Consider the following 27351-nt stretch of genomic DNA (forward strand, 5'->3'; position numbering starts at 1 on the left):
CGCCGGGACCGTCCTCCCGGGGGTGGCTGATGGGTGACCCGGGCAGGAGAACGCACCCTCACACGGGCAACACCCTCCAGGCAGCCAGGATGGTCTGCTTTCTAGCTGACGCTGGAGACTGAGCCGAGTCCCCCCAACCCGCCCGGAGTCAGGGGTGCCCCACTCGTTCCCACCACCCCTTGCACCCCAGCCCAGGGCGGCTCTGTCTCTGGTTACCAACCTGGAGCTGAATCATCACAATTTCTGAAAGGAGGAAAGACAAGACAGCGGGGTACAGGGTGGGGGAATGTGAGACCACCCAGGCACCTGGCCACTCCGGGAAGAAAAGCCTGGAAACCTCGCACACGCGGGCACCCAGGTGCCCAAGGAGGCCATGGGGCCCCCTGAGCTCTGCAGCTCCCGGCGGAAGTGCTCCCTGGCAGGCAGGCCACCTCTTCTGTGCTCTGAGGCCTGTAGGTCAAGCGCGCTCGGGGGGCCCAGGGCAGATGGGGTAGCGGCCGGGGCTCTCACCGGGCTCCCAGCAGACACCAGCACACACCTCCCACCCCACGGCTTCACAGCCGGCAAGAGGGAAGTACCACAGAGACACGGTGAGGCCCGACCTGGGCGACCCACAGGGCAGGAGGGGCGGGTGCCAGCCAGCCGTGGCTGCTCTCAGGGGCCCCCCGCTCGGCCCTCATCAGGTCACCCTCGGACTCCGGGGACCCGGCAGCAGGCCCAAGCCAGGGGCTGCCTCCCCTTTCCCTCGAGGGCCACGTGGAAAGGAAGATCCAGGCGGCCATCTGTGGGGGACTTGGGGCATTCTGCAGGAAAGCGTCAGACACTTGGGGCCGTTTCTGCGACCCCTGTCCGAGCCCCCACCTCGTCCTGAGCAGGCTTGATCGATATGACAGTTCTGGCGACAGATAACGGGCCCGGCTGTGGGCCTCACAGAGGACGTCTTTGTTACAGAAAACGAGCCACTGCAGGCCCCTCCACACACAGGGCCCCGGTGTGCTGGCAGAAGGTTCCGGTTACAGCGAGGACTCCTGCTTTCACAGCTCTCGGCTGAGCGCAGACCCCGCATGAAGGAATGTCAGCTGTCCCCTCAGGAGCAGCTGCCTCCAGGCCAGGAACGCAGCCAGCCCCAGCCCTGTAACCCTCCCCAGGAACGGGGTCCCGGGTGGGGTGGGGACTGTGTCCCCTGCTGGCGGGGACGCCCCAGCCGCCGCCTGCAGCCCCGCGAGCCTCGAACCCTCCACCCTCCGCTTCCTCGGGGGCCGGGGCGCCGTCCCGTTCCTAAAGCAGGCACAGCAGCCTCGGCCCCGCAGAGCATGGGAGGAAGGTCTCCAAGGAATGACCAAGGCCCTGGTCACGGAGGTCAAGCCTGTGACAGCCCCGCACAATGAGGAAAACACACCCCAGATCTGGGGCAGCGTGGGCTGCGGTGGGACGGTGGCAGGGTGGGAGGGACGCCCAGGGAGCAGGTGTCAACGTGCTGGGGGCCTGCTTCGGGGCTGCAGAGGTGGGTCGGGCCAATGCCCACCATCACCAGGGGGGCAGGGTTCATTCTCGGGGGCCCCTGCCCAGTGGCAAGGGGCTCTGGGGACCCCGCCAAGTCCCCTAGAGGGCAACGATTTCAGAGTCTGTTGAGAAGCCCCTGAGGCTGTCCAGGGCCACCAACAGGGCCACTGGGAGTTGACCTGGACGGAGGGGACTGAGGGGGCTGTGGGGCCTGCTGGGGCCTCCCTCACCCCAGCTGGCACAGGGGAGATGCCCCCACCAGACAGGCACCATCCAGGTCCTCCACACGTGTCCTGGGCCCTCGTGGCCACCTTTGCCCCGTCCCAGAGGCCAGCGTCCCTGCGCCTGTCACCCTGGGGCGACCCCAGGTGGGGTTCAGGGCACATGAGCAGAAAGCTGAGCAGAGCCTCAGGTGCTCGGTACCACGGCCGTGCAGCGGGAACCCCAGGCCCACCACGTCCCCCCACCCGCCAGAGCCCCTTGAAGAGAAACGCCCTGCTCTTCTCCATTTCACAGGCACAGAAATGTCCAGAATGCAGGTTACCGTTGTTTGGGGCTCTTTAGCTTTTAGTGTTTTTATCAAAACCAGCAAGGCTCTGGTCGGCCCCTGGAAGCTCGGCTACCAGGGTCAGCCGGGAGCCCCCGCCCTGCAGAGGGACAATCCGAACGCCTACGCCAGACAACAGCCCAACCGAGAGCTCGCAGGACACGTGTGCACAAGACACAGACACACGGCAGTACACACGGCACTGCCTTCCTGCTCTGGGGACTGAGGGGTCAGCACAGCCACGCCCCCACCAAGCTTGGGTGCCGGCCCCTCTCAGGCAGGGCCCTGCAGGGTGCAGACACGAAGCCGTGTCCTGTCTGCACACTTATCCCCACCACATAGTAGGTGCTTGATGAATGTCTGCTGGCTGAACATACGCAGGGGGCATCCCAACCAGGGTGCTGGGTGGGGGTGGCCCCCGGCCTCAGGCAGGACTTGAGAGAAATGCCGGGCAGTGGGAACTAAGCCCCCCTGCGTGGCTCTCACGTGGCAGGGACAGAGAGACAAAGGAGGAGGTCTCTCCGGAAGGTCCGGTGGTCAGGCACAGGAGGCAGGGAACACCTGGTGTCGGCCAGAAGGTGGGGCGTGCAGGAACGGGGCTACATGGGACATGGAAGGGGTTTGCTGGTGGGGAGGGGAAGGCCAGGTGAGGGGAGCATTCCCAGGGGTAGGTGGCCCCCAAGGAAAATAAGACCTTGGCGTCTGTGAGTGTTAAACCTCAGCCACGAGTGACCAAAGCCCCGTGAGTCAGTCCCCTTGGTGCGAGGGATGGACCTGCAGAGGGTGTGCACACAGCAGGCTCCCGGGCCCGCGGCTGCCACGGCCCCGCAGTGAGCCCGAGCCTCCCTGCTGGCGTCTGAAGGGCAGGAAGAGCCTGCGGGGTTGGGGGACGGAGGACAGGGCCTGGACACCGCTCCAGGGGATGGGAGCCCAGCGTCCTGGTGCAGCTAGGAACCTGAGGCCCTGCAGCCCCCGGGGGGCAGGCCAGCCGGCAGGAGGGCTGGGTCACCACCACGGCCGGCCGAGGGAGCCTCGGAGTGAGGGAGGAAGCCGCGAGCGATGACCTCATCACCCAGGCCTCCGCGCCGTGGCTCACGGGGTTGTTAACCACAGCGTCGCGGGGCAAGTCCCTGGTATGCTCGGCACTGGGAGGCCGAAACCCGCGGAGTTAGTGTCGTGCTTTTGGGTGCCTCTCTTTGTGTGGGACCCGAAAAATATAAGGGAGGGACAACACCCAGCCCCTCACCTGGGCCTACTGGCCCCTGGAGGTGCAGATATGGTGTGCCTGCTGCAGCCTGCGGGCAAGCATGTGGGCGGGAAGCACGCAGGCGGGAAGCAAGCAGGCGGGAAGCACGCACGCGGCCGCGTGGACAAACACCAGCAGACATGCAGGGCTGTGCACGCACCAGGCACACACACCGTGCAACAGCCAGGGCCCACACACATGCCCCCAGCGGGAGCCCTGTGCCCAGGAGGCGGGAGTGGGGCTCAGGTCCCGCGTGGGCCTCCTAACCGGCGGGGCCGACCTGCAGCACAGAGGAGATGCCTCCCAAAATGGCTTTTGCAGGCGCACCAAATCCGCCTGCTTCAGCAGAACGCTTAATCCCTCGGAGGCCGCCCCGGGGCCCCTGGCTCCGGCCAGATAACAGCGCTCGGCTCCGTAAACGCCGAGTGCATGAAAGCAACGGCAGAAATATGGGCTCTCTGGGACAGCTCAGCTCACAGACACGTTTTTCCACCATGTACACACCGGGCTGCTCGCGGAGCCCCGAGCCCCGAGCCCACACTGGCCCCTCCCCGGCTCCCAGCTGCGGTCTGGCTCCCTCGCTCCCTGGGCCCTGGCCAGCGGCATCCGCATCCTGCGGACAACAGCGCCCCCTGGCGGCCTGCCATGCCCGGGGCTCCCAACTCCTTAACTCGGCTCCCTAAGCCCATCCCAGAAGCCCACAGCAGGTCTCCCTCTGCCTGGGGTCTGACACCTCCCGGGGGAAGCACCCCTGACTTCCCTGGGGGCCCTGCGCTTGCCCGGTCCCCCCCCCGCAGCTGCCCCTCCCCTGGCCCCCTGGCCCTCTCCCCTCCTTGGATAAGCCCTCAGCGTCTGCACACACGTCCTACCCTGTCCCTCCTCACCTTGCACCTCCTTCCTGGCCCCACCACGGGACATAACTCACATCTGCCCCTGGAGGCTGGGCCCAGGGCAGCCTCATTCCCCACTGGGGCCCCAGTGCCTACCATGGCCATAACGGTCCAGTGGCAGCCGGACATGGCCAGCTCAAACCCCCTCGAATATCCAGCTCCATGCAGCCACTGAGCCGGGGAGTCCTTAGAAACCTAGCAAGGCCATCGGAGGGCTAAGTCTGAGGCCGTCCTGACCACCCCTCTACTTCACAGGGCAGGGGCAGCTGAGGCCCTGGGGTGTCCGCAGGGGCAGCTCTGGGCACAGGGCCTCAAGGCAGAGAAGTCCCAAGTCGTGGGAGCATCAGGCTGGGCATGTGCAGTCAGTGCAATCACGCACCTCTGCCCTCAGGGACTGACAACCGTGGAAAGCTGTAAACCCACACATGGAGGACCCCCCCCCCCCAGCCCCATGCGTGCCCAGACTGCTGGGAAAGAGCAGATGCCTCGGGGCATCAGGAATGGGGAACCCTGGACGGCAGGTTCAGAAGGCAGCGACAGTCAAGCAGAGGCCTGGAACTGGATGAGAAGTCAGTCATGCAACATGCCAAAGAAATAGCAGGTCAAGAGCAGAGCACGTGCAAAGGCCCTGAGGCAGCTGGGTCAGCAAAAGTGCACTGGGATAGAGGGAGAGTGAGGTAGAGGGAGGGAGGGCAGAGTTATGGGGGCACGGGTGCCGAAGGTGCAGCATTCTGGAGGCGCAGAGGGAGAGGCCAAGCATATTTCAATGGGGCACTGGGGGAATGGTCAGATTTGTTTTGAAAAGCATCACCCACCCCAACCAAAGAAGGCTGCCGGGTGGAGAGGGCCCTGGTGGGACGGGGGTACAGGAGGCAGCAGACATGACAGGGCGGAAGACATGGGACGCTGTGCGGGGTCTCGGCCCTCAAAAGGTCGAGGAAGGTGGGGCGCAGCGGCAGCAGGCTCTCTGCTTGGACAGGGCAGCGGTTTGCTGGCACAGCCGGCCTGGGGGCCTGGGCCGGTACAGGACCCAACCCACACGCCTCTCCACTCCTCTGCCCGTGCCTGCGGTTCAGATGACGGCCACCAGATGGCGCACGGACCTCACAGATGTCTGGACGGCAAGCCTGGCAGAGAGGGCCCCCCCACCCTGGGAGAAGAGGCAGGTAGATGGGGGGGGGGCTAGGATGCTGGGGGGTAGCCGGGATGCTGGGGGTGGGTGAGATGCTGGGGGCAGTTGGGATGCTGGGGGGCAGCCGGGATGCTGGGGGCAGGTGGGATGCTGGGGAGCAGCCGGGATGCTGGGGGGGGGGGGGGATGCTGGGGATGGGTGAGATGCTGGGTGCAGGTGGGATGCTGCTGGGGGCGGGTGGGATGCTAGGGGGCAGCCGGGATGCTGAGGGGCAGGTGGGATGCTGGGGGGTAGCCGGGATCCTGGGGAGCAGCCGGGATGCTGGGGGCAGGTGGGATGCTGGGGGGCAGCCCGGATGCTGGGGGCAGGTGGGATGCTGGGGGGCAGCCGGGATGCTGGGGGGGGGTGGGATGCTGGGGATGGGTGAGATGCTGGGTGCAGGTGGGATGCTGGGGGGCAGCCGGGATGCTGGGGGCGGGTGGGATGCTAGGGGGCAGCTGGGATGCTGAGGGGCAGGTGGGATGCTGGGGGGTAGCCGGGATCCTGGGGGGCAGCCAGGATGCTGGGGGTGGGTGAGATGCTGGGGGCGGGTGGGATGCTGGAGGGTGGGTGGGATGGGGAAGCTGCTTGGGCGCTGAGTGGGGGCAGGGGCCATGGGGGGGCTGCCAGGATGCGACTGGAGCCCTCAGCTGCCTCCCCAGCCCATCGACTGTGAGCTCTGAGCGTGAGAAGCCTTGTCCAGGTTGGAGGTGCTCCCGGCCGGCTGGCAACAGGAGAGTGGGCACCAGGCCAGACCAGGGTCTGCCCCCCACGCCGGGGCTGTCGTGGGGTCACACCTCTGCTGGTCTGGTTTCCACGCCCCGCACAGGGCCTGGGAGCCGTGTCCATGGGGGCCCAACCAGCCGGGCACGGGCGGCTCCACCAGGCTCTGTTCCCCTCCCGGCTGCACCTGGGGGCCGGGTCGGAGCTGCCCGAGGACGTGGTACGGTCGCCACCTGAACTCAGGACCCTCGGTGCCCACACCCTGCCTCACAGCAACCCAGAAACTCCATGTTGTTGGAGACTTTTAAAGCCCCAGAGCAGGACTCCCAGTATCGGAGTATCACCCAAATCAGGGGGGCCTTATGGTCCCAGCTGTGTGCTCTCCAAGTTCACATACTGGCATCCCAACCCCCAGACCCTCAGAACACAGCTGTATTTGGAGATGGGGTCATTATGGGGGTGATTGAGGTAACGGGAGGTTGCTGCAGGGAGGCCCTAACCCTGGAAGATCAGTGTCCTTGTAAGAAGGGACACTGGGGAGCCCCCTCCCTCCATGTGAGGACACAGTTGGAGGGGAGCATCACCATGAGCGACCACACTGTCCTGGCCGCTTACCTATGACTCCCGGCCTCTGGGGCTGTGGGAGATAAATGCCCTCCGAGTCACACATCTGTGCGACTTTGCTACGTTGCCCCAGGACACTTGCACAGGACCCGGGCCCAGGCCCCCAACTCTCTCTGAGCCCCTGTGCCCGGCAGCACTTTCATCCAGCAGGAGGGCCCCTTGGAGTCCAGCCACTGCTCCCAAAGCCTCAGCTTCCAGCAGGTAAGGAGATCGGTCACCTCGGACGTGTGGACAGGAAAGGGAGACACCTGGACTTGCACAGTAGATGCGCTCCATGGGGTCTGGGCCCAGGCTCGGATGGCCATGTGATAACCCGAAACAGAGACCCCTCCCCTCTCACCTTTCCTGTCCCCGCCCCCAGCTCCTCCCCGGCTGTCCCCACCCTGGGAAGGACAGTCCCCACCCTGGGAAGCAGGTGGAGGGCCAGCAAGAAGCATCACCCTTGGTGTCAACATGGACACCCCCAACCCCCCGCTGCCTGCACCAGGGCCACCAGGGCAGGGCTTTGAGGACGTTTCCCTCGAGGATGGTGGCAGCTGACCTGCGGCCCGGATGCAGGAGCGGCCAGCCTTCCCCGGGTGCTGTAGCCCCGGGTCCTTGGAGGGGCCAGGTCGGCGCCCATGGCAGCTTCTGTGGGTCCCCAGGAGCAGGGGACCGGGCGGAGGAGGGGAGCTCTGTCTCCCAAAGGCTGCCACTCTCATCACCCTGTTATTAGACGCTAAGCACGTCCCTACTTTTATGTGAAAAAGCCAAATCTGACAGGACCACAGAAAACAACAGGACAGCGAGCAGACCCCCATCAGGACAGACGCTGTCACAGCCGCTCCACGGACAAAGTCAACTTCACTTCGGACCCGAAGGACTCGCCCAACAGGAAAGCACAGGTCCTGCCAGCCCGAGGCCAGCACCCCCTCCAGAGCAGCACGGGGGGGCCTGCCCGCCCCCTAGAGCCAGGCGCCCCGCAGCCGCCACGGGCGTCACGACCACCACGTTAACCCCAATCTGGTGACACAGGCCTGTGCCGCCATCAGCCCACATGCAGAAAGCTCTGCAGGACCAGAGAACAGACACCGCCAGCAATGACCAAATGTCATAAAATCACGGGCTGTACAGGCGACAACTCCCAGTGGCTTCCACGTAGAGAGAAAGAGAGAGAGAGAGACCGCTCCAGAAAACACGGCAGCAGGGCAAGTCCGTCTGTGGCGGCAGTTGCCAGAAACGACCACCATCACCAGGAACCCCCTTCACAGTGACCGGCTTCGACTCGTCACAAAGCCCGAAGGCCTCCTGGCAAATGGACACCGTGGTCGTGGGCAGGAAGGCCTCACCCCAGACAGACCTCAGCATCCCCAGATGCATCCGCCAGACGCGCACCCATCAGACGCCATCAGGTTTGTCCTGATGGCGAGGCCAACGGCGACAGTGGCGGTCACTAGGAGGAGCCAACGAGCAAGGACGGTCAGGGAAGCAGCACTGGGAGGCGACGAGACCGGATAGTCTCTGAGCAGATCCGAGTGCACCTGGACATGCGGTTTACTAGGACAAGGGCATCTCAAGTCAGGTGGACAGGCACAGGTCAGTGGAAGGGGCCAGTCAGGTGGGCCAGGCGTTCTGGGCAGGGTCGGTGTAGGGTCACAGCCCAGGTCAGGAGTCACCCAGACCCAGGGCCACGGGGCAGCTGTGGCAAGCTTGCTGACAGGTCCTCCTGTGCTCCTTTCCCAGCCCAGCTCAGAAACCCCCTCCTCCAGGAAGCCCTCCCAGATCGCCAGTCCCAGGCTGTCACCTCCCGGCCAACGTAGGAGTGAGGGTGGGGGTCCCCACACCTCCAGTGTCCCACAGCAGCTGGCCAGCAGAGGGGACACTAGGGCAGGGTCATCATGCAGCTTATTCCACCCCACGGCCCGCTCGCTCAGGAGACCAGAGCCCCAGCGGCTGTGACGGCTGCAACGGCCCCTCATGCTGCTACGTACCATCCAGAAGAGGGTCCCTGTGGCCAGGGCGACATACTGCTCGATGGTGGACAGGACACTGAAGATGAGGCAGACCAGGACGATGAGGAAGCTGTGGGGCGGGAGGACACGGCGGTCAGCTCCGGCGGTCAGCTCCAGCGGCCAGCCTCCCCGCCCCACCCCCACCGACATGGGCCCAGGGGCCAGGGGGGCACCTCCCACCTCCCACCCCTGCCCCCATCCCTGTCCCTGCCACGTGGGACCAGGCCCCTCCCTCCCCAGGTCTGAGAAGCCAGAACCCTGGTCCCCACAGGGGGCACTGCCAGCTGTGAAGGACACGTGCTGACCCCCCCATGGCGTGTTGACCTCCCAATGATGGGCTGACCCCCCCCACAGCAGGCTCACGCCCCCATGGCATGCTGAACCCCTCCAGGGCGGGCTGACCATCCCCATGGCAGGCTGACACCCCCCCACATTGAGCTGAGCCCCCCGGTGGCCTGACCCCCCATAGCAGGACAGGCTTTAACACAAGGTGCCAAGCAGCCACTCTCTGTGCCATGTGCCGCGTGGCTCCCTTTATACGAAGCATCCAGAATGGGTGCCATGGGGATGGAAAGAAGACTGGCGGTCACCAGGGGCCCTGCAGATGCCCCCCACATCCCTGGACATCAGGGGGCCAACCCCAGCCCTCCTCCTTGGGGAGGGGGTCGGTCTTGGGGAGTCCTCTAGGGGGCTCCAGGGGCTCCTCACTGATGGGATGGCAGAAAGCTGTGCGTAGCCGGGCACACAGACCCCAGGCGGCTCCCCGGCCCAAGATCCCGCTGCTACCAGGGCTTCCCCTCGCGTCCACCCCATGCCCACCAAGAAGCCCCCTGCATCTCCCTGCACCAGCTCAGCCCTTCCCACCCCACCTCTGCCCTTCAGCAGCATCGGCCCAGACCTGCCATCTGCGCCTCCCTCACTACCCAGGCTGATAGGCTCCACCTACAAAGCCAGATCCCAGCCCATCAGCCTCCACCCTGGGCCGCCACAACCCACCCCACCGGCAGCTGGCGGAGCCCTCGGCATCACCGCCTAGGAGGACACCACGGTGAGCCCAGGCTACACAGCACCTCCCATCCCTCCTCCTGAGCATGCTGGGCCCTGCCTGCCTCAGGGCCTTTGCACCTGCTATTGTCCCTGCCGCCCCAACCCTCCTAGGCCAACCTGAGATGGCATCAAGCCTCCTGGTCTTTGCACATGTACCATCTCCTGCCAAGGGCCCTGCACACCCACGCTCTGCACCACTCCAACTCTGCGGACCCTCTCGCTCACTTGGAAGGGTGTCCCGTCCCACCTGGCCTCCACCAAGGAGAAGCAGGACCCCAGCCCACAGTAAGGCAGTTCAATAGGTATGGCCAGGCCTTCCTGCCAGAACCATGGGGGGTGTGCAGGGGTGGGGGTGAGTGAGACAGAGGTGAGTGAGATGCGTGCAGGGGTGGGGGTGAGCAGGGTGGGGGTGAGCAGGGTGGGGTCCCATCCCACCAGGACCTAGGTAAATGCCGCTGGAGAACGTAAGCACCCGCCGGCTGCTAGACCACTGCTTGGGCTCGGAGCTCACCAGCCACAGTCCGGAAGAGCAAAGGGCCACGCGCACGGTGCCACATGCTCCTGCCACACCTAGAACCCCCTCTGGTCCCCCTACCCACTCACCCCAGTCCCAGAGGGCTCGCTACCCAGTTTGGTCAGGAGCTGCCCACCCAGCCCCACCCCAGGTCTCTGGGTGCAGACAGGGCCGAGGAAGGAGACACGGCGCCTGCCCTCTCCCTCCTCGGCCATGTGCTGAGCAGAAGCCTCAGCCTATTTCGCCATCAACACGAGCCAGAGCCCTGGGACTTCCCCACGGGCACAGATGGCAGGGCAGCCGGATGTCCGGGGAGGGCCTCAGGGACCAGGCCGGGGACGAGCCCCAAGCTTGTGCCCTCTCCTTCCATAGCCCCAGAGGATAGATTCCCCCCTCCCTGTCGGGCCCCAGCAGGCGCCACCACTCAGGTCCCCCACTGGCTGCTTTAGGGACAGTAAGCCAAGTCCTGGGGATGTGGCCGTGCTATGGCCAGGCAAGTGGGGGTCGAGCTTCCTGGGGTGAGGTCACATGAGGTGACAAGAAGGCTGGGTCCCTAGAGGTGGCCTCGGGGAGGGCAGCATGGCAGGCTCACCTAGTCCCACCTCTGAGACGGCGGCTCCTCTGCCCGTGCCCCTCCCACCTCCATCCTATGGACATCTGTGAGGGCGCTGAGGGCCACCAGGAATCCGGGGTGTCCCACCTCAAGGTCCTCACTGAGCCGCACCCATCAAGCCCCCCCCCCCCACCCCACGCTGCATGAAGTCCCAGGGTCAGGACGCCAACATCTCCAGGAGCTGTGACTCTCTAACCAATGGTCTCCACTTCCACAAAAGCAGCTGTGCCTGAGTCACGCTCCCCAAACCCCACGCCCCCGCTGTCCCCCACCCCAGGCCTTCACATCCTGCAGGCAAGAGAGGTGAGGCCCGGGGCTGCAACCAGCTCCAGGATCTGTAGGGTTTCCTGCCCCCGAGGCAGGGGAAGCAAGGGATGGGCACCGAGGTGCGTCTGCCCTCTCAGGAGCGTCCTGATGTGCACCTGCCACCTGCCAGGCCCTCCACAGCTGAGCTCTGAGCTCTGGGGCCCCAAGAGGCCACCCGCGTCCCCTCCATGTGGCACCGATTCCAGGACCCCGTGGACCTTGCGTCGGCCAGCTGTCACTTTTCAACCCTTTTCCTGCCAGGTGGTGGTCCCGCACCGACCGTCCCCGTTAGTTAGCATGACCTCTGGCTACAAGGCAGAAGGTGACAGTTCGCCAGGACTACATCAGGCAGGAGCAAGGAGGCCCCACAGGAGGGCCACACACAGCTTGGGAGCTGGCTGCCCCGGGGCCCTCCGCCCACCACCCTGGAGCCCCTCCGCTCACCACCCAGGGCCTATGTTCAGGAAGCAGGATGAACCCAGGGCGGGGGTCGCAGTCAGGAGGGAAGCAGCCCTACTTCCTCATAGGCCCTGGCCATCCCTCTGAGGGGACATCAGGATGGGGGTGGGCACCCCTGGTCCCTGGTCAGAAGTTACAGGGAGGTCCCTGTGCCGACGGAAGCTCTGGGCCAGGGGGTGGGAGCCAGCAGCCCGGGGCCCCTGCAGAGTATTTTCCCTGGGGGGTCGGGGGCAGCTGGCGCACAAACACACGTGGTCCTTCCCCGGCCCTGCCGTGTCCTGAAGCTTCCTTTCATCTACTCCGTCCTGCCATGGGCGATCCTGGAGTCTCAGAGATGCTGAGACAGGGGCCCTGCCCAGGGGGGGTGTGGAGGTACAGCCTAGGGTGAGACCGCCCCTCCAACCCAGCCCGTCCCCCAAACCTCCTGTACCAGGTGGCCACAGATCCGAGCCAGCAAACAGCAGCCCAGGAAAGGAGGAATCTGGCCCATTTCTGGGGTCAGGGCACGGGAACCGGGCTGGGGACACAAAGGACGTGGACACCCCAGCAGCCATGCCAGCCCCCAGCCGCGGTGGCAGCTCCTTGTCCCCAAGGGACAATGCCCTGCTTGTGCTGTTGGCCAGGGGCCGGGGCTGGGAGCACCAGGGGGATGTCCTGAACGTTATCGGTCATCATTTCAGCACCTGCGGCGGCCAGGTGCCCTGGGAACGGGGAAGAATGCAGGCGGCATGCCAGGGCCCTGGTCCAGGACAGCAAGAGGGTGCAGCAGGGTGCGGGGACCCCGGGAGCACTGAGGCCACAGCGAGGTCTCTCCAGCCTGCTGGGAGGCACCTCTCACCCCGGGATGGGGGTCTCCCAATGATCCTTAAGGCAAACCCCACACACAGCACACATGCAGAAAGCTGCTCCCGTAGTCCTCGGGCCCCCAGTGCACAAGAACATTGCTTTCAGGTTACCCTGGGGTTACCCTGGAATTCGAGGTCACAGAGAACATGAGCAGAGCTGGGTCTGGACGCTTAATTTACTGAGCATAGGACTGCGTGAGTGCTTCAGGAGTCCTGTGGGCCCAGGGAGAGGAGGCGCCTCAGACAGGCCAAGAGAGCCAGACGCAGGACAAATCCTGTGTGATCCATTCCCCCGGGGTCCCTGGAGTCCCCAGATTCACAGGGACAGAATGGACAGTGAGACAGATGAGGTGTCTCCTGGGGACAGAGAGTGAACGGTGGTCACGGCGGGGGAGGGACGGGGTCAGTGACTCCTGGGGAAAGAGAGTGGACGGTGGTCACAGAGGGGGAGTGATGGGGTGTCTCCTGGGGACAGAGTGGATGGTGGTCACAGGGCCAGGGGAGGGACGGGGTCAGTGTCTCAGGGGGACGGACAGTCCTGGAGATGAATGGTGGGGACAGCCGCACAACAGCGTGAATGCACTTAATACCCCTGAGCTGTGCACTTGACACAGGTAAGATCATAAATTTTATGTGTATTTTACCACCATTTAAAAAAATTTTAGGAAGTAAAGGTGCTTGTACACAGCAGTGGCAGCGGACAGAGCTCCGGGCAGGCTGTCTGTGGGGCAGAGCGAGGTTCAGAGGCCCGCCCACCTAGGACAGGACCTTCGCAGGCACAGAAACAACAGGCTTGTCCCAGCGACCTCAAGCCCAAGGAAGATGGGGTTTTGAGCGTGTGATTCAACAGATTAGGAACGGACGTTCAAACCCCAAATGCGATTGGAGGAACTTCTCTTTGTACAAAAGTCATCCTGGAAGAAATGTTCCAAAGGCCCCTGAACAAATGAAGGGCAGGTGCCCGGGCCCTGCCCCATGACACTGGACTCTTACATGGGGGTGGCCTCGGGTCTGCAGAGCTGTCCCCCGGGTGGGGGGTAACCCTGCCCAAGGTCCTCTTGCTGGCCCGGCCCGGGCCCGCATTGCTTCCTATAAACCCCCCGCAGCAGGAGTCCCATCACCCTATGTGAGGAGGTGGGGGCTTGGGATGAAGTGCGGCGGGTCCTCCGGGGAGTCAGAGTCACAGGCACTGATGGGGGCGTCAAGGCTCTGAGCCAGCAGGAGCAGGTCCAGGGCCACAGGGACCGTGAGCCCAAGCTGACCGACCCCGGGGTCCCCCCACCCCAGCCCTAGCTTCAGGCCAAGACTGAACCACCTTCTTGGGCATGGCACTCGGTGCTAGAGCCCCCAGGGGCAGGAACACTCAGCTCAACTGCTGAGCCACCCAGGCATCCTGTGCCTGTGAATTTTTAAAGCCGGTATTAGGTACCCGGTAAAAATAAATGTTGGTATCAGTTTTTAAAATATCATTCAAACTAGCTTCAGAGGCTCCTCTTTACCCTTTCTTGTTACTGAGCTATGTCTAAGACCCTCTCTCCAGATGAGGTCAGGATCGCAGAGGTCAGGATGTGGACATGTCCCCTCGAGGTCCCCATGTGGCACCGGCCAGACCCCAAGGTGAGCCCCAGCCATCTCCCCTCTACCTGCTGGCTGCCACACCCCAAAATCTCTGAGCACCAGGGCAAGGGCTTCCCGGCCACCCCTCTCTGCGCCCCCACCCGGCCCTGAACCTGCCACGGGGGATCATTTGGTGGCTCTGAGGCTCATGTCTTTAAAAGGTCGGCCTAGGCAGCCTGATCCACAAGCCCAAGGACCCCAAAACAGGCGGCTGGGTCTGCAGGGGTGTAGCTCCTGAGTCCCCATCTCCCGAAGGCCCCCTTGTGCTGATCCCACTAAACAGACTCGGGGCCACCTGGCTAGGAGCTTTTAGGAGCTTAAAGCCTGCATGCCCACCACCAGATGGGGGCTCTCCTCAGCACTGCGGGGTTTCAGACCACATCTTTTCCAAAAGTGGTCTGGGCTGGGACCCTGGAGTCCTGGGACTCTCCTACCTCACATTCTAGCGGGGACACCACAGGGTCCTGTGCTCAGAGCATCTCCCTGGAGGTTGGTCACCCCACCCTGGAGTCATCAGTCTCGGGTTCCCCAACAATCTGCAGCCACTGGTCCCCCCACCTCAGGTTTCAGGACCTCCTCCTGCCCCCTCCCCTCACCGGCAGCCAGGCAGTCCTGGAAAATGCAAATCCCAGCAGCCCTCTCTGGAGCTAGAGATCCTCTAAGTGACACCCAAACTCAGATGCAGCCTCTCTGGCCAGCCTCTGCCCCATAGGCCTGAGCTTCCCTGCAGGGAGGCCCTCAGACACTTTGCCTGGGCCCGTGGCCCCTGCTTCACCCCACAGACCGCTGCCCACCTGTTGCCCATGACTACCTCACCGACAGAGGGGGCTCCCAGGCAGGGTCTCATCTGCTGGTTTCCCCCGAAGGCCTGGCACACAAATGTTTGTTGAACAACCAACTGACTGAATGCAGCCCAGGAGCACAGTGAATAGAATTGTCAGCGTTGCCTCTTCCATGCAGGCCTCCAGACTGCATCAGGAAGTGAGATCCTGGGATGCCTGGGTGGCTCAGCAGTTGAGTGTCTGCCTTTGGCTCAGGGCATGATCCCAGGGTCCCGGGATTGAGTCCCACATCAGGCTCCCTGCATGGAGCCTCCTTCTCCCTCTGCCTCTGTCTCTGCCTCTATCTGTGTCTCTCATGAATAAGTAAAATCTTAAAAAAAAAAAAAGGAAGTGAGATCCCTGTGCCCCACTCTCCTCCTTCCCCCACCCCCATGGCCCAGCCAGGACCCAACAGGGCCCTTCCAATGGACCAGCACTGAGCACTGAGGCAGCTCTCTGCATGCACACATGCCAACGGCGCCGGGCAGAGAGGAGCCTGGGGGTGGGTGGAGGCCTCTGAAGTGAGCACAGAGCGGGCAGGCGGTCCCCAGTGGCCGGGGGCACATAGATGGCAGTGGTATGGACAAGAGGCCCTGGGGGAAGGCTCTGAGGGTGTGACCCCAGGGAGTGGCTGCCCCTGGAGGTGGCCACGGGGGACCTGTGCCAGGGTGGCATCCACACCACCAGCCCCTTGAGGCTCCACAAGGCCACCGGCCAGACAGTGGTGTGCCAGGATCTGACCACACCCCCTCCTCCGCCTCTTCCCGAAACGTGGGGACAACTACAACCCAGGGACAGGTCATGCTCTCCCAGGATGGCCTGTGACAGCCCCACCAGCAGCAGAGCACCACAGGGACAGGGAATCATCCCCTGAGGACAGACAGACAAAGGGGGGTTATTCACCCCGAGGGCTGCTAGGTACAGAAACAGGGGGCTCTCTGGCTGCAGGCACTTCAGGCCACCTTGGCTGACCCTGCAGTGCCCCACTACAGCCTGGAGGGTGGCAAGGGAGGAGACAGGGCTGCCCCCAGCACTAGCTGTGCGCTTGCTTCGACCACGAGGGCCGTGCTCATGTCACCCCAATGCCTGGGGTCCCCTCACTCCTCACAGCCACCTCAGCACAGAGCCTTTGGTGTGCAAGGGGGGCCTGGGCATCTCCCCTGTCACCCTCTAAGGGCCATGCCTATTGGGGGTGACTTCGGAGGACAGCTTGACCATGCCACCCAAGCTAGCCTTCCAAGTGGCTTTGACGGCCTCACCCAGTAGGTCGAAGGCCCCAGCAGGGCGGGAGGGTGGCAGTGAGTCACACAGGAGCCCACTTCCTGCTGTCCATGCCAGCCCTCATGAGACTGAGACGTGGGCTGGTGCCTCAGGAGGAGGAGGGAAGCTCAGAGACGGTAAGTAGCTGCCTAGAGCCACATAGCACCAAACAGCCAGCAGAGAATAGGACTCTGCAGGGAACCGTGGCAGCCTCCTCCTGGCAAGCCTCGTGCCTCCTGGAAAGCAGTTGCCCAGGGGGTCATCGGGAGTGGCAGGAACGCCAGGCCTCCCAGAAGCTGCATCTGGCCTGCAGAGGGAGGACAGGCCCTGGTGGGTGTAGCCAGGAGGGCCAGGGCCAGGGCCAGGGCCAGGGCCAGGGCCAGGGCCAGGGCCAGTCCCAGCGGCCGCCAGGGCCACACAGCCCACACTTCATGGGGTGACTGGAAGGCTCAGGCCCCGGGCCGGAGACCCACCTGCCACAGGGTCACCTGCAGGGCAGCCAGGCCCATCCGGGTCCAGGCTCCCTGGGGTGGCACCTCACTGAGCCCGCTGCCTGGCCGGCCTGTGAATAATAGACCCCTCCAGCATATACTTAGAAGGTGACGGGAGAACGAGTCCAGTGACCTTGCGCACAGCTCCCGAGCGCCCGCTCGCCCTCTTCCCCTGGAGGAGCCCTATCGCAGACTCACCTGTGCCCGCCCTCCACCCCCCTCCCTACCCTGCCATCCTCCTGTCCCAGGAGCGGGCCTCAGCCTGGGAACAGCTGGCCCTGCAGCCCCACCTGGGCAGGGGTGAGGAGGGCGGCGGGTGGCGCTGGCCTGGGGCTGAGTGCAGAGACTGGCGCCAGCAGAGCCAGCGTGTAGGGGACCCTCGGGCAGCTTTGAAGACTCGAGGCCACACCCGGGACTCCCAGGACACCTCAGCCACGGCCTGAGAGAGAGCAGGGCGGGGGAGAAGGAAGGACACTGACCCTGGAGCTGCGGGCAGCCAGGTCACCGCAACCCCCCCACTGCCAGGAGGGCACGGGACGCTGGGGCTCCTTCCTCCCAGGCGCGTCACTCCTGCGTGCACCCAAGTCTTTCCTGCTATCATTTAGTTTCAGCTGAAAGGACCCTCCGGCCCCACTGTGGAGGCTCTGGCCTCACTCCCGGGAACATGAGGGGTCCCTGAACCAGAGCCGCGTGTGACCTGAGCCTGTGTCCCCGGTGGGAAGGACGCCCTGCAGGCCACGCGGCCGTGGCCACGATCAGACTGGCCTGTACCAGGGCCAGCCCAGCTACGGAGTGGGCACCAGGGGCCTGCAGTGCGATGCTGCCCAGCCCTGCTCGAGAGTTCAGAACCACCAGCAAGATCCTGCAGGGGAAGGAGGCTTCCCCAGGTGGCCCCCAGACACTTGGCACTGCCCTCTACTCTCTTCGGCGGGCCCGGCACCCATTCCCCGTGTGCCCAGGGGCATCACCAGACTTGAAATGGGCAGATGGAGGCTTCCAGATGGGCCCTGTTCTCCCCTGGAGCCCCTCTCTCCCATTCTCCTTGGAAGGGGTGATAGGGAAGGCTTCTCAGAGGTAGGGGCCTTGTCCAGGCAGAGGAGAGGAGAAAACATGGCCCATAGGGAGACAGCAGAGAATTCAGGGAGGAAGTGGCAAGAGAGGCAGGGAAGTAGCAGCCCTAGACTAGGGGTACTGGAGGAAAGCCCCCCAATATTTGCTGTCTCTTCCCACACAGATGCCTGTGGGTCCCTAAACCAGATGGGAAGGCCTCGGGCCAGTGGCCCCTAGTCATGCCCTGGAGAGGGGGGTCCCAGCCCCCCAGGGATCTGTGGCACCGAGGGGCTGCCCCACTGCAAGGGGAGGGTGGGAGGATACCCCCTCTGTCTGCAGCAAATACTGGTACCCTACCCCCCTTAGAAGGGCCCCCATTGCCCACCTTTCTGGACTGAGGTCCCTCATCTGATGCTTGGACATGGGCGGGGAGGGAGGTGACCCAGCAGGGAGCAGCAGCCTGTGGTCACTGACTGAGAGACAGCAGTGAGAGCCGGGGGTTCTTGTGCAGGCGACCTGGCTCTGCAAGCACCTGAGGGCTTCCCGGGTCCCCAGTGAGCACAGCGGGTTAGGTACTAACACGTCCATCTCACAGGTGGGAAAACAGAGGCTTCGAAATGCCAAGCCCAGGGTCCCCCCAGAGAAGGAGAAAAGTTAGCACAGGGCAGGGGGGTGGAGGCAGCCCCACATGGAGCCCCGCAGCTCCATCCTGTCGAAGTGCTGAGCACGGGGTCTGGGAGGGAAGCCCAGCAGGCTGCTTTTCTAGAGGATGAAACAGAGCCCCAGAGAGGGCGGGCTGGCCTGGACCACACAGCAGAATCACCTCGTGGAGAACAGCACAGGGACCCTCCCAGAGAGGTGCTGGGGGCAACAGGTGCCAGGGACGGGCTGGTTCACAGCCCAGAGGGTCCAAAACACCCCACGCCAGGCTCCAGCCTCTAGCCTTGGCGTCCCCAGCCCAGACCCCAGGACTCTAGGGCAGCCCCTGAGGGATCATCCACACAATCAGGGCCACAGCCACCATCCGGACACTGAGGCAGCATGAGAAGGCAGGTGTCAGGCCAAGCCTCGTGTCCTCCTTCCCTGCCCTCCTCAATGCCCCCACACCCCCAAACTCCTCAGTGGGCTGGAGGTAGATGCATCTCTGAGCAGCTGGAAAGCCCATCCCAGCAGCCCCCAACCCAAGGCCGGGCCCACCCAACCCTTGGACTGACCCACCCAATGCCTTGCAACCAGAGATGGCCAGCCGCCCACCAAGCAGACGCAGCCCACTGCCCTCAGCTCACTCCCCACACCCACTGCTACTGGGGGTGGCCCTTGACCCTTCTCCCAGCAGGTTGGTGCCCAGGGGAGATGCAGAGGCAGCTGCCGTGTCCCTGCCCTGTGCAGGGCTCAGGTGAGCCGTGGCCCCCAGAGTCCTTCTGCCCTGGGAGGCCCAGAAGGAGCTGCCCACGGCCCAGATTCCCAGAATGCCATGCTGGCATCTGGGAACCCACAGATGGCCCAGAGTGGGCAGGGGCCGGCTTCACAACTCTGCTGGGGCAACGCCCTCTTCAGATCCCGTGAGCGCACGGGTGAGGGCCCTGGAGCCCGGGCACAGCCTCCCTCCTGAGCAGGGCATCCTCCTCCTCTCAAGAACCCCAGGACGCAGGGGCCCAGAGCCGCTGGCAGCTTCCCCACGGCCAGCCTGTCCCCTCCACCTGCAGAGCAGGAATGCCCCATTGTCTACTCCCTGCCACCCTGGACCAGGAAAGCCCTCTGCTGACAAAACAAACACATGGTGATGGGTCGGCTGCAGGGAGCAGGGAACGCCAACCCACACAGCCCCAGGCGGCGTCCTGAATAGGGCCCTTCACCTGGCCTCCGTGGCCGGCTCTGCCCCCACACGAAGGCTCAGGAGGCTGGGCAGTGTCTCACCAGCATCCCACTGTGCTGTGTGAGGTGTTAGGGAGGAACCAGCTGGCCTCCAGAGAGCACCCGCAGGGACCCCAGCATGGCCCAGCCCCAGGCCCACCCCTACTGCACACCCAAGAGACCAGTCAGGCAAGGCTGCACACAGCTCTCCTACAGAACAGCCCAGAAGCCTCTGGAAGGCAGGGATGGGGAAGTGTGGCAGGGATGTGAGGGGTGAGGCAGGGATGGAGGGGTGAGGCAGGAAATGGGGGTGAGGCAAGAATGTGGGGGTGAGGCGGGGATATGGGGGTGAGGCAAAAATGGAGGGGTGAGGCAGGAAATGGGGGTGAGGCAGGAATGGAGAGGTGAGGCAGGAATGGAGGGGTGAGGCAGGGATATGGGAGGTGAGGCAAGGATGGAGGGGTGAGGCAGGGATGCAGGGGGTGAAGCTGGGATGCAAGGGTGAGGCAGGGATACAGGGGGTGAAGCAGGGATTCAGGGGGTCGGTGGAGACGGGGTGCTGCTGGTAGGAGAAAGACATGGTTTCCCTGACTCCATCACAACCACCCTCCCACCCACTGCTGCTTCTCTACCTTGGCCCAGCCCCTGCCCCCTCTCCCCTGCTGGCTCTTCCACCCTGGAGCCATGGTGGGAAGAGTCAGTGACCAAGGACAGCAGGGTCCCCTGTGGGAGGGTGAGGTCCACGCTGCCACTGGGTGGGGATTCCTGCTCAGAAGTGCACCCCACCTGCCGTGGCCTCGGTGTGGCCCTCGGGGTTACACTTGTGGCCGGGGTGGGGGGGGGTGCGGGTGCCGCAGGTGAGCCTGGGGCCTGGCGCGGGAGGGGAGGAGTGCATGCCCAGGCCCCACAAGGACATCCCCAGACGCACCGGGGACAGGTGGCAGGAGCACCTGGCCTGTGGGCCATGTGGGAGCAGGTGGGGGCGCACAGCCCCGCGACCCCTCCAGCCCCTCAACTGCCCGGTGGCACCACCCCCCGCAGGTCTCCGGGGCGGGAGCCCCAAGCAGACACGAGTCCTGGGAGGGGACACGTGCCATCAGGCACAGGCGTCTGGCACGGGGCGGCCGCAGGAGACGAGGCCGCAGGAGGCCGACCGCGGAGGGGCTGCCCTCCTGAGACCGGCCGGCGGCCGTTTCCGCTTTGTGCAGCGGGCCTGAGCCGGGCGCTCCCGCTTCCTCCACCGCTTCCTCCCGCCCGCGCCCCCGCCCCCGCCGCCAACACGCCCGGGGGCCCCAGGAAGAGGGCTGGGTGGATGAGGGCTGTGCCCTGATCAGGGGTCCGATACCCCGGTGCCCCCCAGCGCAGCCCCCCACCCAGGTCCTGCCTCCTTCACGGGTGCCGCTTGCTGGGGGGGGGCGCCGAGGGCAGGGAGGAAGCGGCCAGCCGGCAGCAGGACAGGCCCGGGGCTCCGGCGTCCCTCGTTCCCCTCTCCGCCGGCGCCTTACTCAACACCGGATGCAATTAGCAGTTTTATTCTGGTGTCAGCATCCTCGCCCTGGACGGTTCCCCGGTTGGCCAAGTCGGGGCAGGAGATCCCTTCCTCGGTTACCCCCACCAGCTGCCAGTCAGGAGGGAGAGGCCCCCGGCTGAGGACTAGCCAGGACTTGGCTGACGGTGGGGGACGCCCGGGCCCACGAGGCCTCCCTAGCCCCACTCCCTGCTGTCTGGCACCTCCAGGAAGCCCTTGGGTGGTTCCCCAGGCGATCAAAACAAATGCACACTCTTCTGCCTGTGAGATCCGGTGTGGTCTGCCCACACCCCCTGGCCACGTCCCTACCCCCACGGGGAAAGCACTATAGGCGCCTGGCACCCCACGGGCTTCCAGGAAGGAGGCAAACACAGGAATGACGAGCAGTGACAGCTCCCTCAGGGAAACAGAAAGGGACCGTCACACTGAGTGGCCGCACTGGGAGGTGGGGCCAGGCTGCTAGGCCTGGGAAAGGATGCTCCAGGCAGGAAACGGTCAAGCAAAGGCCCTGAGGCAGGGTTTTGAAGGCTTGAGGCCACGGTGGCAGGACCAGGATGCAGGACTGGGAGGGCTGCCAGTGACAAGGTCAGAGGAAGGCCTTGCTCAGGAGCGGAAGACAGGCATCTAAGGTGTGCCTGGCCTCCCGGGTCAGTGGACACAGCTCGGGGCTGGCATCTGCTGTTTACCCACCAGGCACCCAGCCCAGGCCCCAGGGACCCCTATTGGAAGATGGGCTGACCTCAGGGATGCTCTGCTCTCCTGCGCACCAACGGGAGGCCGGAGGAAAACCCCAGGAGCCTCTGAGCACCCGGAAGGCAGTCGATACCAGGGGCAGTCGAGCCCCTCCCGGTCACCGCCGGTACCCCGCAGGCCTCGCCGCCCTCTCCCCCGGGAGCTCTGCTTCTCTGCAGTCTGGGGACCGTCTCCTGCCCGGCCCAGAGCCCGTGGCCGAGGACAACACGAAGCCAAGGAGAGGAAGAGCCGGCCGGCTGGGGCCGGGCTTGCGGCTCGGAAATGCCAACACCAGGCCTGCACCCCACGCAGCTGCCGCAAGCACGGCCGGCTTCCTGCCTGCTGCCCAGAATAGCCGCACATCCTCTGAGCGGCCGGCCCAGACCCCAGCCCGCTGCCCTGCCCGCCCCCGGCTCTGCCCCCGCAGACACTTCTCCCCAGGACACTCCGCACCCCACACCGTCACTCATGGGAGCAGAGGCCCTGCGGGTCTCACACGGGGGTCCTGGGAGCAGGGACACTGAGGGGAAATGATCACTGATGCCAAGAGAACGGGCCCTGGGCCCCCACCAGCCTGCCCCTGAGCCACACCTCACAGGAGACTGAAATCCTCCATCTCCTGAAACGGCAGTAGAAATCCTTAGATGCTTGCTGCACCCAATCCGTGCCGTACACAGTGCTTGTCACATAGACGCAGCTCTTTCCCCAGGGACCCCAGACAGAGGGCAGGCATGGCAGGGATTTGGATGCTTCAATTTCACCCTGAGCAACATTTCCTCCAGGAAGGCTTCCTGGATTGCTCAGGGAAGTGCTTCGCACAAACCACACTGCACTTGCCCAGGGCCTGATGCCTCCTGCTTCGACCCCCCCTCAGCCGCAGCTTTGTTTCCCTGGTTTGTGTGATTCTGCCCCTGAGGGGACCCCCGGTCCCAGTGCCCCCACCCCCCTGGGGTAGCGGTGAGGTGTGCAGGTCTGGCCCGGCAGCCAAGGGCTGGGGGACACTGGTGTGTGTGGGGGCAGCATGACTAAACACTCGAGCCCCGTGTGAGCGAGGAGGGGAGCAATGTCCTGACAGCTCCCGCCTGCCCCTCCTGCTGGCGCTTCTGTCATGGAAGCTGGAGTGGTCACTGTGGTTCCAGGGGCAGAACTCAGAGGGGCCGCGTCCCCCACACTGTCTGCTCCAAGAAGCCCCCCCCACCCCCTGAGGCCTGTCCTGGGGCTCTGGCACGGAGCCAGGGAGAACCCCAACCTCGTGGGTAGCATCATCCCCCAACCGCCAATGCCAGGACACTTGTATCTGTATCCACAACCATCCTGCCGATCTGGGCAAGGACACAGCATTAGGGCAGCACCCAGGGGTGCAGCCGGGCCCCCGGGAGTCAGTTCTGAGACTTCAGGACCCACCCGGCCCCCTGCCCTGTCTTCCCACGCTCACTTGTCTTGGTGCTGGGACACCTGTCCTCCTGGGTTCCTTATTCCTCACCATCACCTGGGCTGTCATGTGGCCCCAGCCCCCACTGTCACCTATGCAGACCCATGAGCCCCTCCTGCCTGCCCCCGAGCTCCCCTGGACACATCTCACATTGGGCATCCTGTCCCCGCCTGGCCCCAGCCCCTTCCCTGCCTCAGAAGCCGACACCACATGCCCAGGTGCCACAGCAAACACCTCATGGTCATGCTCCCCGCCCCAGAAAAGACTCCTGTCTTCAGCCATGGACCCCTCCCTTCTCACCCTCACCCCAGCCTGAGAGCAAGCTGCCCCCAGCCCTCCCAGCACCAGCCTCCTGGGCTCCCTGCCTCCGCCGCTCCCAGAGGCCCAGTGAGCAGGCTGGATGGTCAAGGAAGGGACCCTGGACAGCCACCGGAAAGAGGTGACCCCAGAGCACACAGGACACAGAGCAGAATGCAGACGACAGGGCCCCCATCTTCTAGAAGGAAACACAGTGAGCTGCCCTCAGCCGTGGTGTGCGGGGCAAAGTCTCTCCACCGTGACTCACGATGCGGAGGCAACAGGACTAAGTCTGGCAGGTGTGAATGTTTCTTCACGACAAGAAGCACCGGAGACAAAGTCAAAAGACAAATGACCAACAAGGAGAAGAAATTCATGACACTGACCATAGACAAAGGATGAATATTCTCAAATATAAATGACTTAAAAATGAAGGGGCTGAGGACCAAACACTCAGTAGAAAAACTCAGAAAATAGTGAACAATTGACAAGCACCCACAGGCACACGTGACCTTCAGGCAGATGAACAACATCCAAAGGCGCAGACACACCTGTAGAGATGTAGATTCAGACACAGCGATTGGGCTGGCGAAAAATAAAACGGCACGACCACACAGGACGGGTGGCCTGCGAGGGAGCCAGCACGCCCCCCTCATCCAGGGCTGGGGATGCAGCTGGCAGAGGCCTGTTGCAGGGAAATCTGATCCTAACACCACTCCATGCTTATCCTGCCACCCAGCACTTCCGTTTCTGGGACGCTCCCCTAAGGGCACACCTCCGACAACGTGAAGATGCAGACGTCCAAGGTTATTCACAGTGACATCGTCTGTGATATCAGAACAATGGAAAGGACTTAATGCCCATAAACAAACCACAGTGTGTTGCACAGTGAGCTCCCCGGCGGCCGGGAGAAAGGACATGGAAGATTCCCAGGATCGACTGTCAAGTGAGAAAAGCAAATGCAAACAAATATCTACAGTCTTTACGACAAATGGTGCGGGGAAAACCAGATCTCCACATACAAAAAGATGAGGTTGGATCCCGGCCTTCACCGTATGCAAAAATGACCTCAAAATGAACTGAAAGCCTATACCTGAGACCCCCAAAGTGTAAAACCCTTAGAAGAGAAGGCACAAGGGAAAAGCTTCATGATGTCAGGCTTTCAAATGCTTTCTTGGCTATGCCAAGTCCAAGAGGACTGAGGACACAAGCAAAACTTGATCACTTGGACTTCCAAAAGTTAAGAATTTCCATGCAGCACAAGACACAATGGATAAAGTGGAAACCCACGGAATGGGAGGGAGTATTTATAAATCTTATGTTCAGCATATATAAAGAACTCCACAATTCAACAACAACGCCTAATTTAAAAATTGGTGAGACCCAACTACATGCTGCCCTAACAGACGGACTTTGCCCCTAAGGACACACAGAGGCTAAAAAAACAAAAATAAAAACAAAAAACAAAAAAAGGATACACAGAGGTTCAATGTGAAGGGATGGGAAGAGGTAATCGTGCAAAGGGAAACCCAAACAGAGCAGGGACAATAGGAGTTACATCGCACACAATAGACTGTATTAAGATATAAAGACGTTCATTAAATAATGATGAAGGGCCAATTCACAAGAGAGCATAACATGGATAAATATTTATGTACCCAACACAGGAGCACCTAAATATATTAAGCAAATGCTAACAGGTCTGAAATGAGACATAGTAATGCAATAATAGCAGAGAATTCAACTCCCCACTTTTAACAACGGATCAATCACCCAGACAGGAAATCAGTGATTTAACCTACACATTAGCCCAGATGGACCTACGGACACGCACACCCGCCACACCCCATCCAGCAGTGGCAGGACGCGTGGTCTTCCCACGAGCACGGGAGACACCCTCCAGGACAGATCACACGGTACACCACAAGACAAGTCCCAACAAACATAGGAAGGTCGAAATCGTACCAAGCATGTCTCCCAACCACAGAGATTAGAAACCATGAAGAAAACTGCAAATTCACAAATCTGTGGACACTAACCCATGTGCTCCTGAACAACCATGTGCCAGAGGAAAAATCATGGCAGAAATAAAAAATACCTCAAGACAAATGAAAACTTAGGGGATGCAGAAAAGCAGTGCTGAGGGGAAAGCCTGTGGTGACAAATATCTACTTTCAAAAGAACCCAAGTTTATACCTCAAGGAACTTAGAAAAAAAAAAAGTACTGGGCCTTGTGTGAACAGAAGGAAGGAAGTGATAAAAATCCCAGGGGAACAAACAAAATACAGACTAAAAAGATAAAAAGCAACAAAAGTAAGAGCTGGGTTTTTTGGAAGATAAACAAAAGAGACAAATTTTTCACTAGACTTATCAAAAAAAAAAAAAAGAGAAAGGACTCAAATAAATAAAACTATAAATGGAGGAGGAGACATGAAAACTTATTATAGGGTCATAAGAAACTACCAGGACAAACGTACGCCAACACGCTGGACAGACGAGAAAAAAACGGGTCAATTCCTGGAAACACACAGAACCACCAAGACTGAATCGTGAAGAGGCAGAAAATCAGAACAGAACAATTACTGGTAAGGAGACTGAATCAAAAACCTCCCCAAGAAAAGTCCAGGACCAGACGCTTTCACTGGTAAATTCACCAAACATTTCAAGAGTTAATGCCAATCCTCCTCAAACTCTTCCAACAAAAACAGAAGAGGAAGGAACACTCCCACACTTATTCCCTGAGGTCAGCATTACTCTGACACCAAAGCCAGACAAGGATATAACGAGGAAAGAGAAGCATAGGCCAACGTCCCCGCTGAACACAGATGCAAGAATCCTCAAGACATTAGCAAACTGAGTTCCACGATACACCAAAAGGGTCACACGCATGACCGGGTGGGGTTTATTCCAGGGATGTAAGGATGGTTCAACATCGGTGAGTGTGATGGACCACATCACGGAAAGGAAGGATTAAAATAACAATCAGCTCAACGGATGCAGGGAAAGCATTTGACAAAATGCAAATCCTTTCAAGATGAAGATTCTCAAAAAATCAGGTTTGGAGGGAACACACTCCAACATCACAAAGGCCATGTGTGACAAGCCTAGAGCTGACATCATCAACAGGGAACAGCAAAAAGCTTTTCCTCTAAGATCAGGAGCAGGGCAGCGATATGCATCCTTATCACTTCTATTCAACACAGGATTAGAAGTCCCAGCCTGAGCAATTAGGCAAGAAAAATAAAAGGCATCCAAACCAGAAGGAAAGAATTAAAATTGTTTCTTTGATATTGGTCCTAGTGATGATTTTTTTTGGATCTGACACCAAAAATAAAGGCGATAAAAGTGAAACTAGACAAGTGGATTATGCCAAACCAGAAAGCATCTGCATAGCCAGGGAAACCACTGACAAAATGAACAGAGAACTTCGGGCATGGGAGAAAATATTTGCAAACCACATACCCAAGAAGGGGTTAGTATCTAAAAATATACAAAGAACTCATAAAACTATAGCAAAAAACAAAACAAAACAAAACAAAACAAAAAAAACAACCTGATTTTAAAATGGACAAAGGACCTAAAAAGACATTTATTCCCCCAAAGAAGACATACAAATAGCCAATGGGTACCATGAAAAGGTGCTCAACATCACTCACCATCAGAGAAATGCAAATCAAAACACAAGGAGATACCACCTCACACTTGCCAGAACGGTGATCATCGAAAAGACAAGAGATACTAAGTGTTGATAATGCTGTGAACAAACTTGTTGGTGGGAACGTAAAATGGT

General features: G+C 61.8%; 1 protein-coding gene across 2 annotated transcripts in view; it reads right to left on the reverse strand.

Annotated features, from left to right (window-relative positions):
* KCNQ1 (potassium voltage-gated channel subfamily Q member 1) overlaps nt 1-27351 on the reverse strand; it is a 321916-nt gene that overhangs the window by 266079 nt on the left and 28486 nt on the right. Inside the window, exons 1-2 of one of the 2 annotated variants that reach the window (XM_072758720.1) lie at nt 14913-15214; nt 8675-8765 (exon numbers count right to left, since the gene is read on the reverse strand). In XM_072758720.1, coding sequence (XP_072614821.1) covers nt 8675-8765; nt 14913-15052 — 231 coding nt within the window. In that variant the 5' untranslated portion in view covers nt 15053-15214. Of the gene's footprint in view, nt 1-8674; nt 8766-14912; nt 15215-27351 lie in introns of those variants that run through there. The other variant, XM_026003928.2, reaches the window with a different exon arrangement.

Source organism: Vulpes vulpes, chromosome 5 (assembly GCF_048418805.1).
Source record: "Vulpes vulpes isolate BD-2025 chromosome 5, VulVul3, whole genome shotgun sequence".
NCBI classification, from domain to species: domain Eukaryota; kingdom Metazoa; phylum Chordata; class Mammalia; order Carnivora; family Canidae; genus Vulpes; species Vulpes vulpes.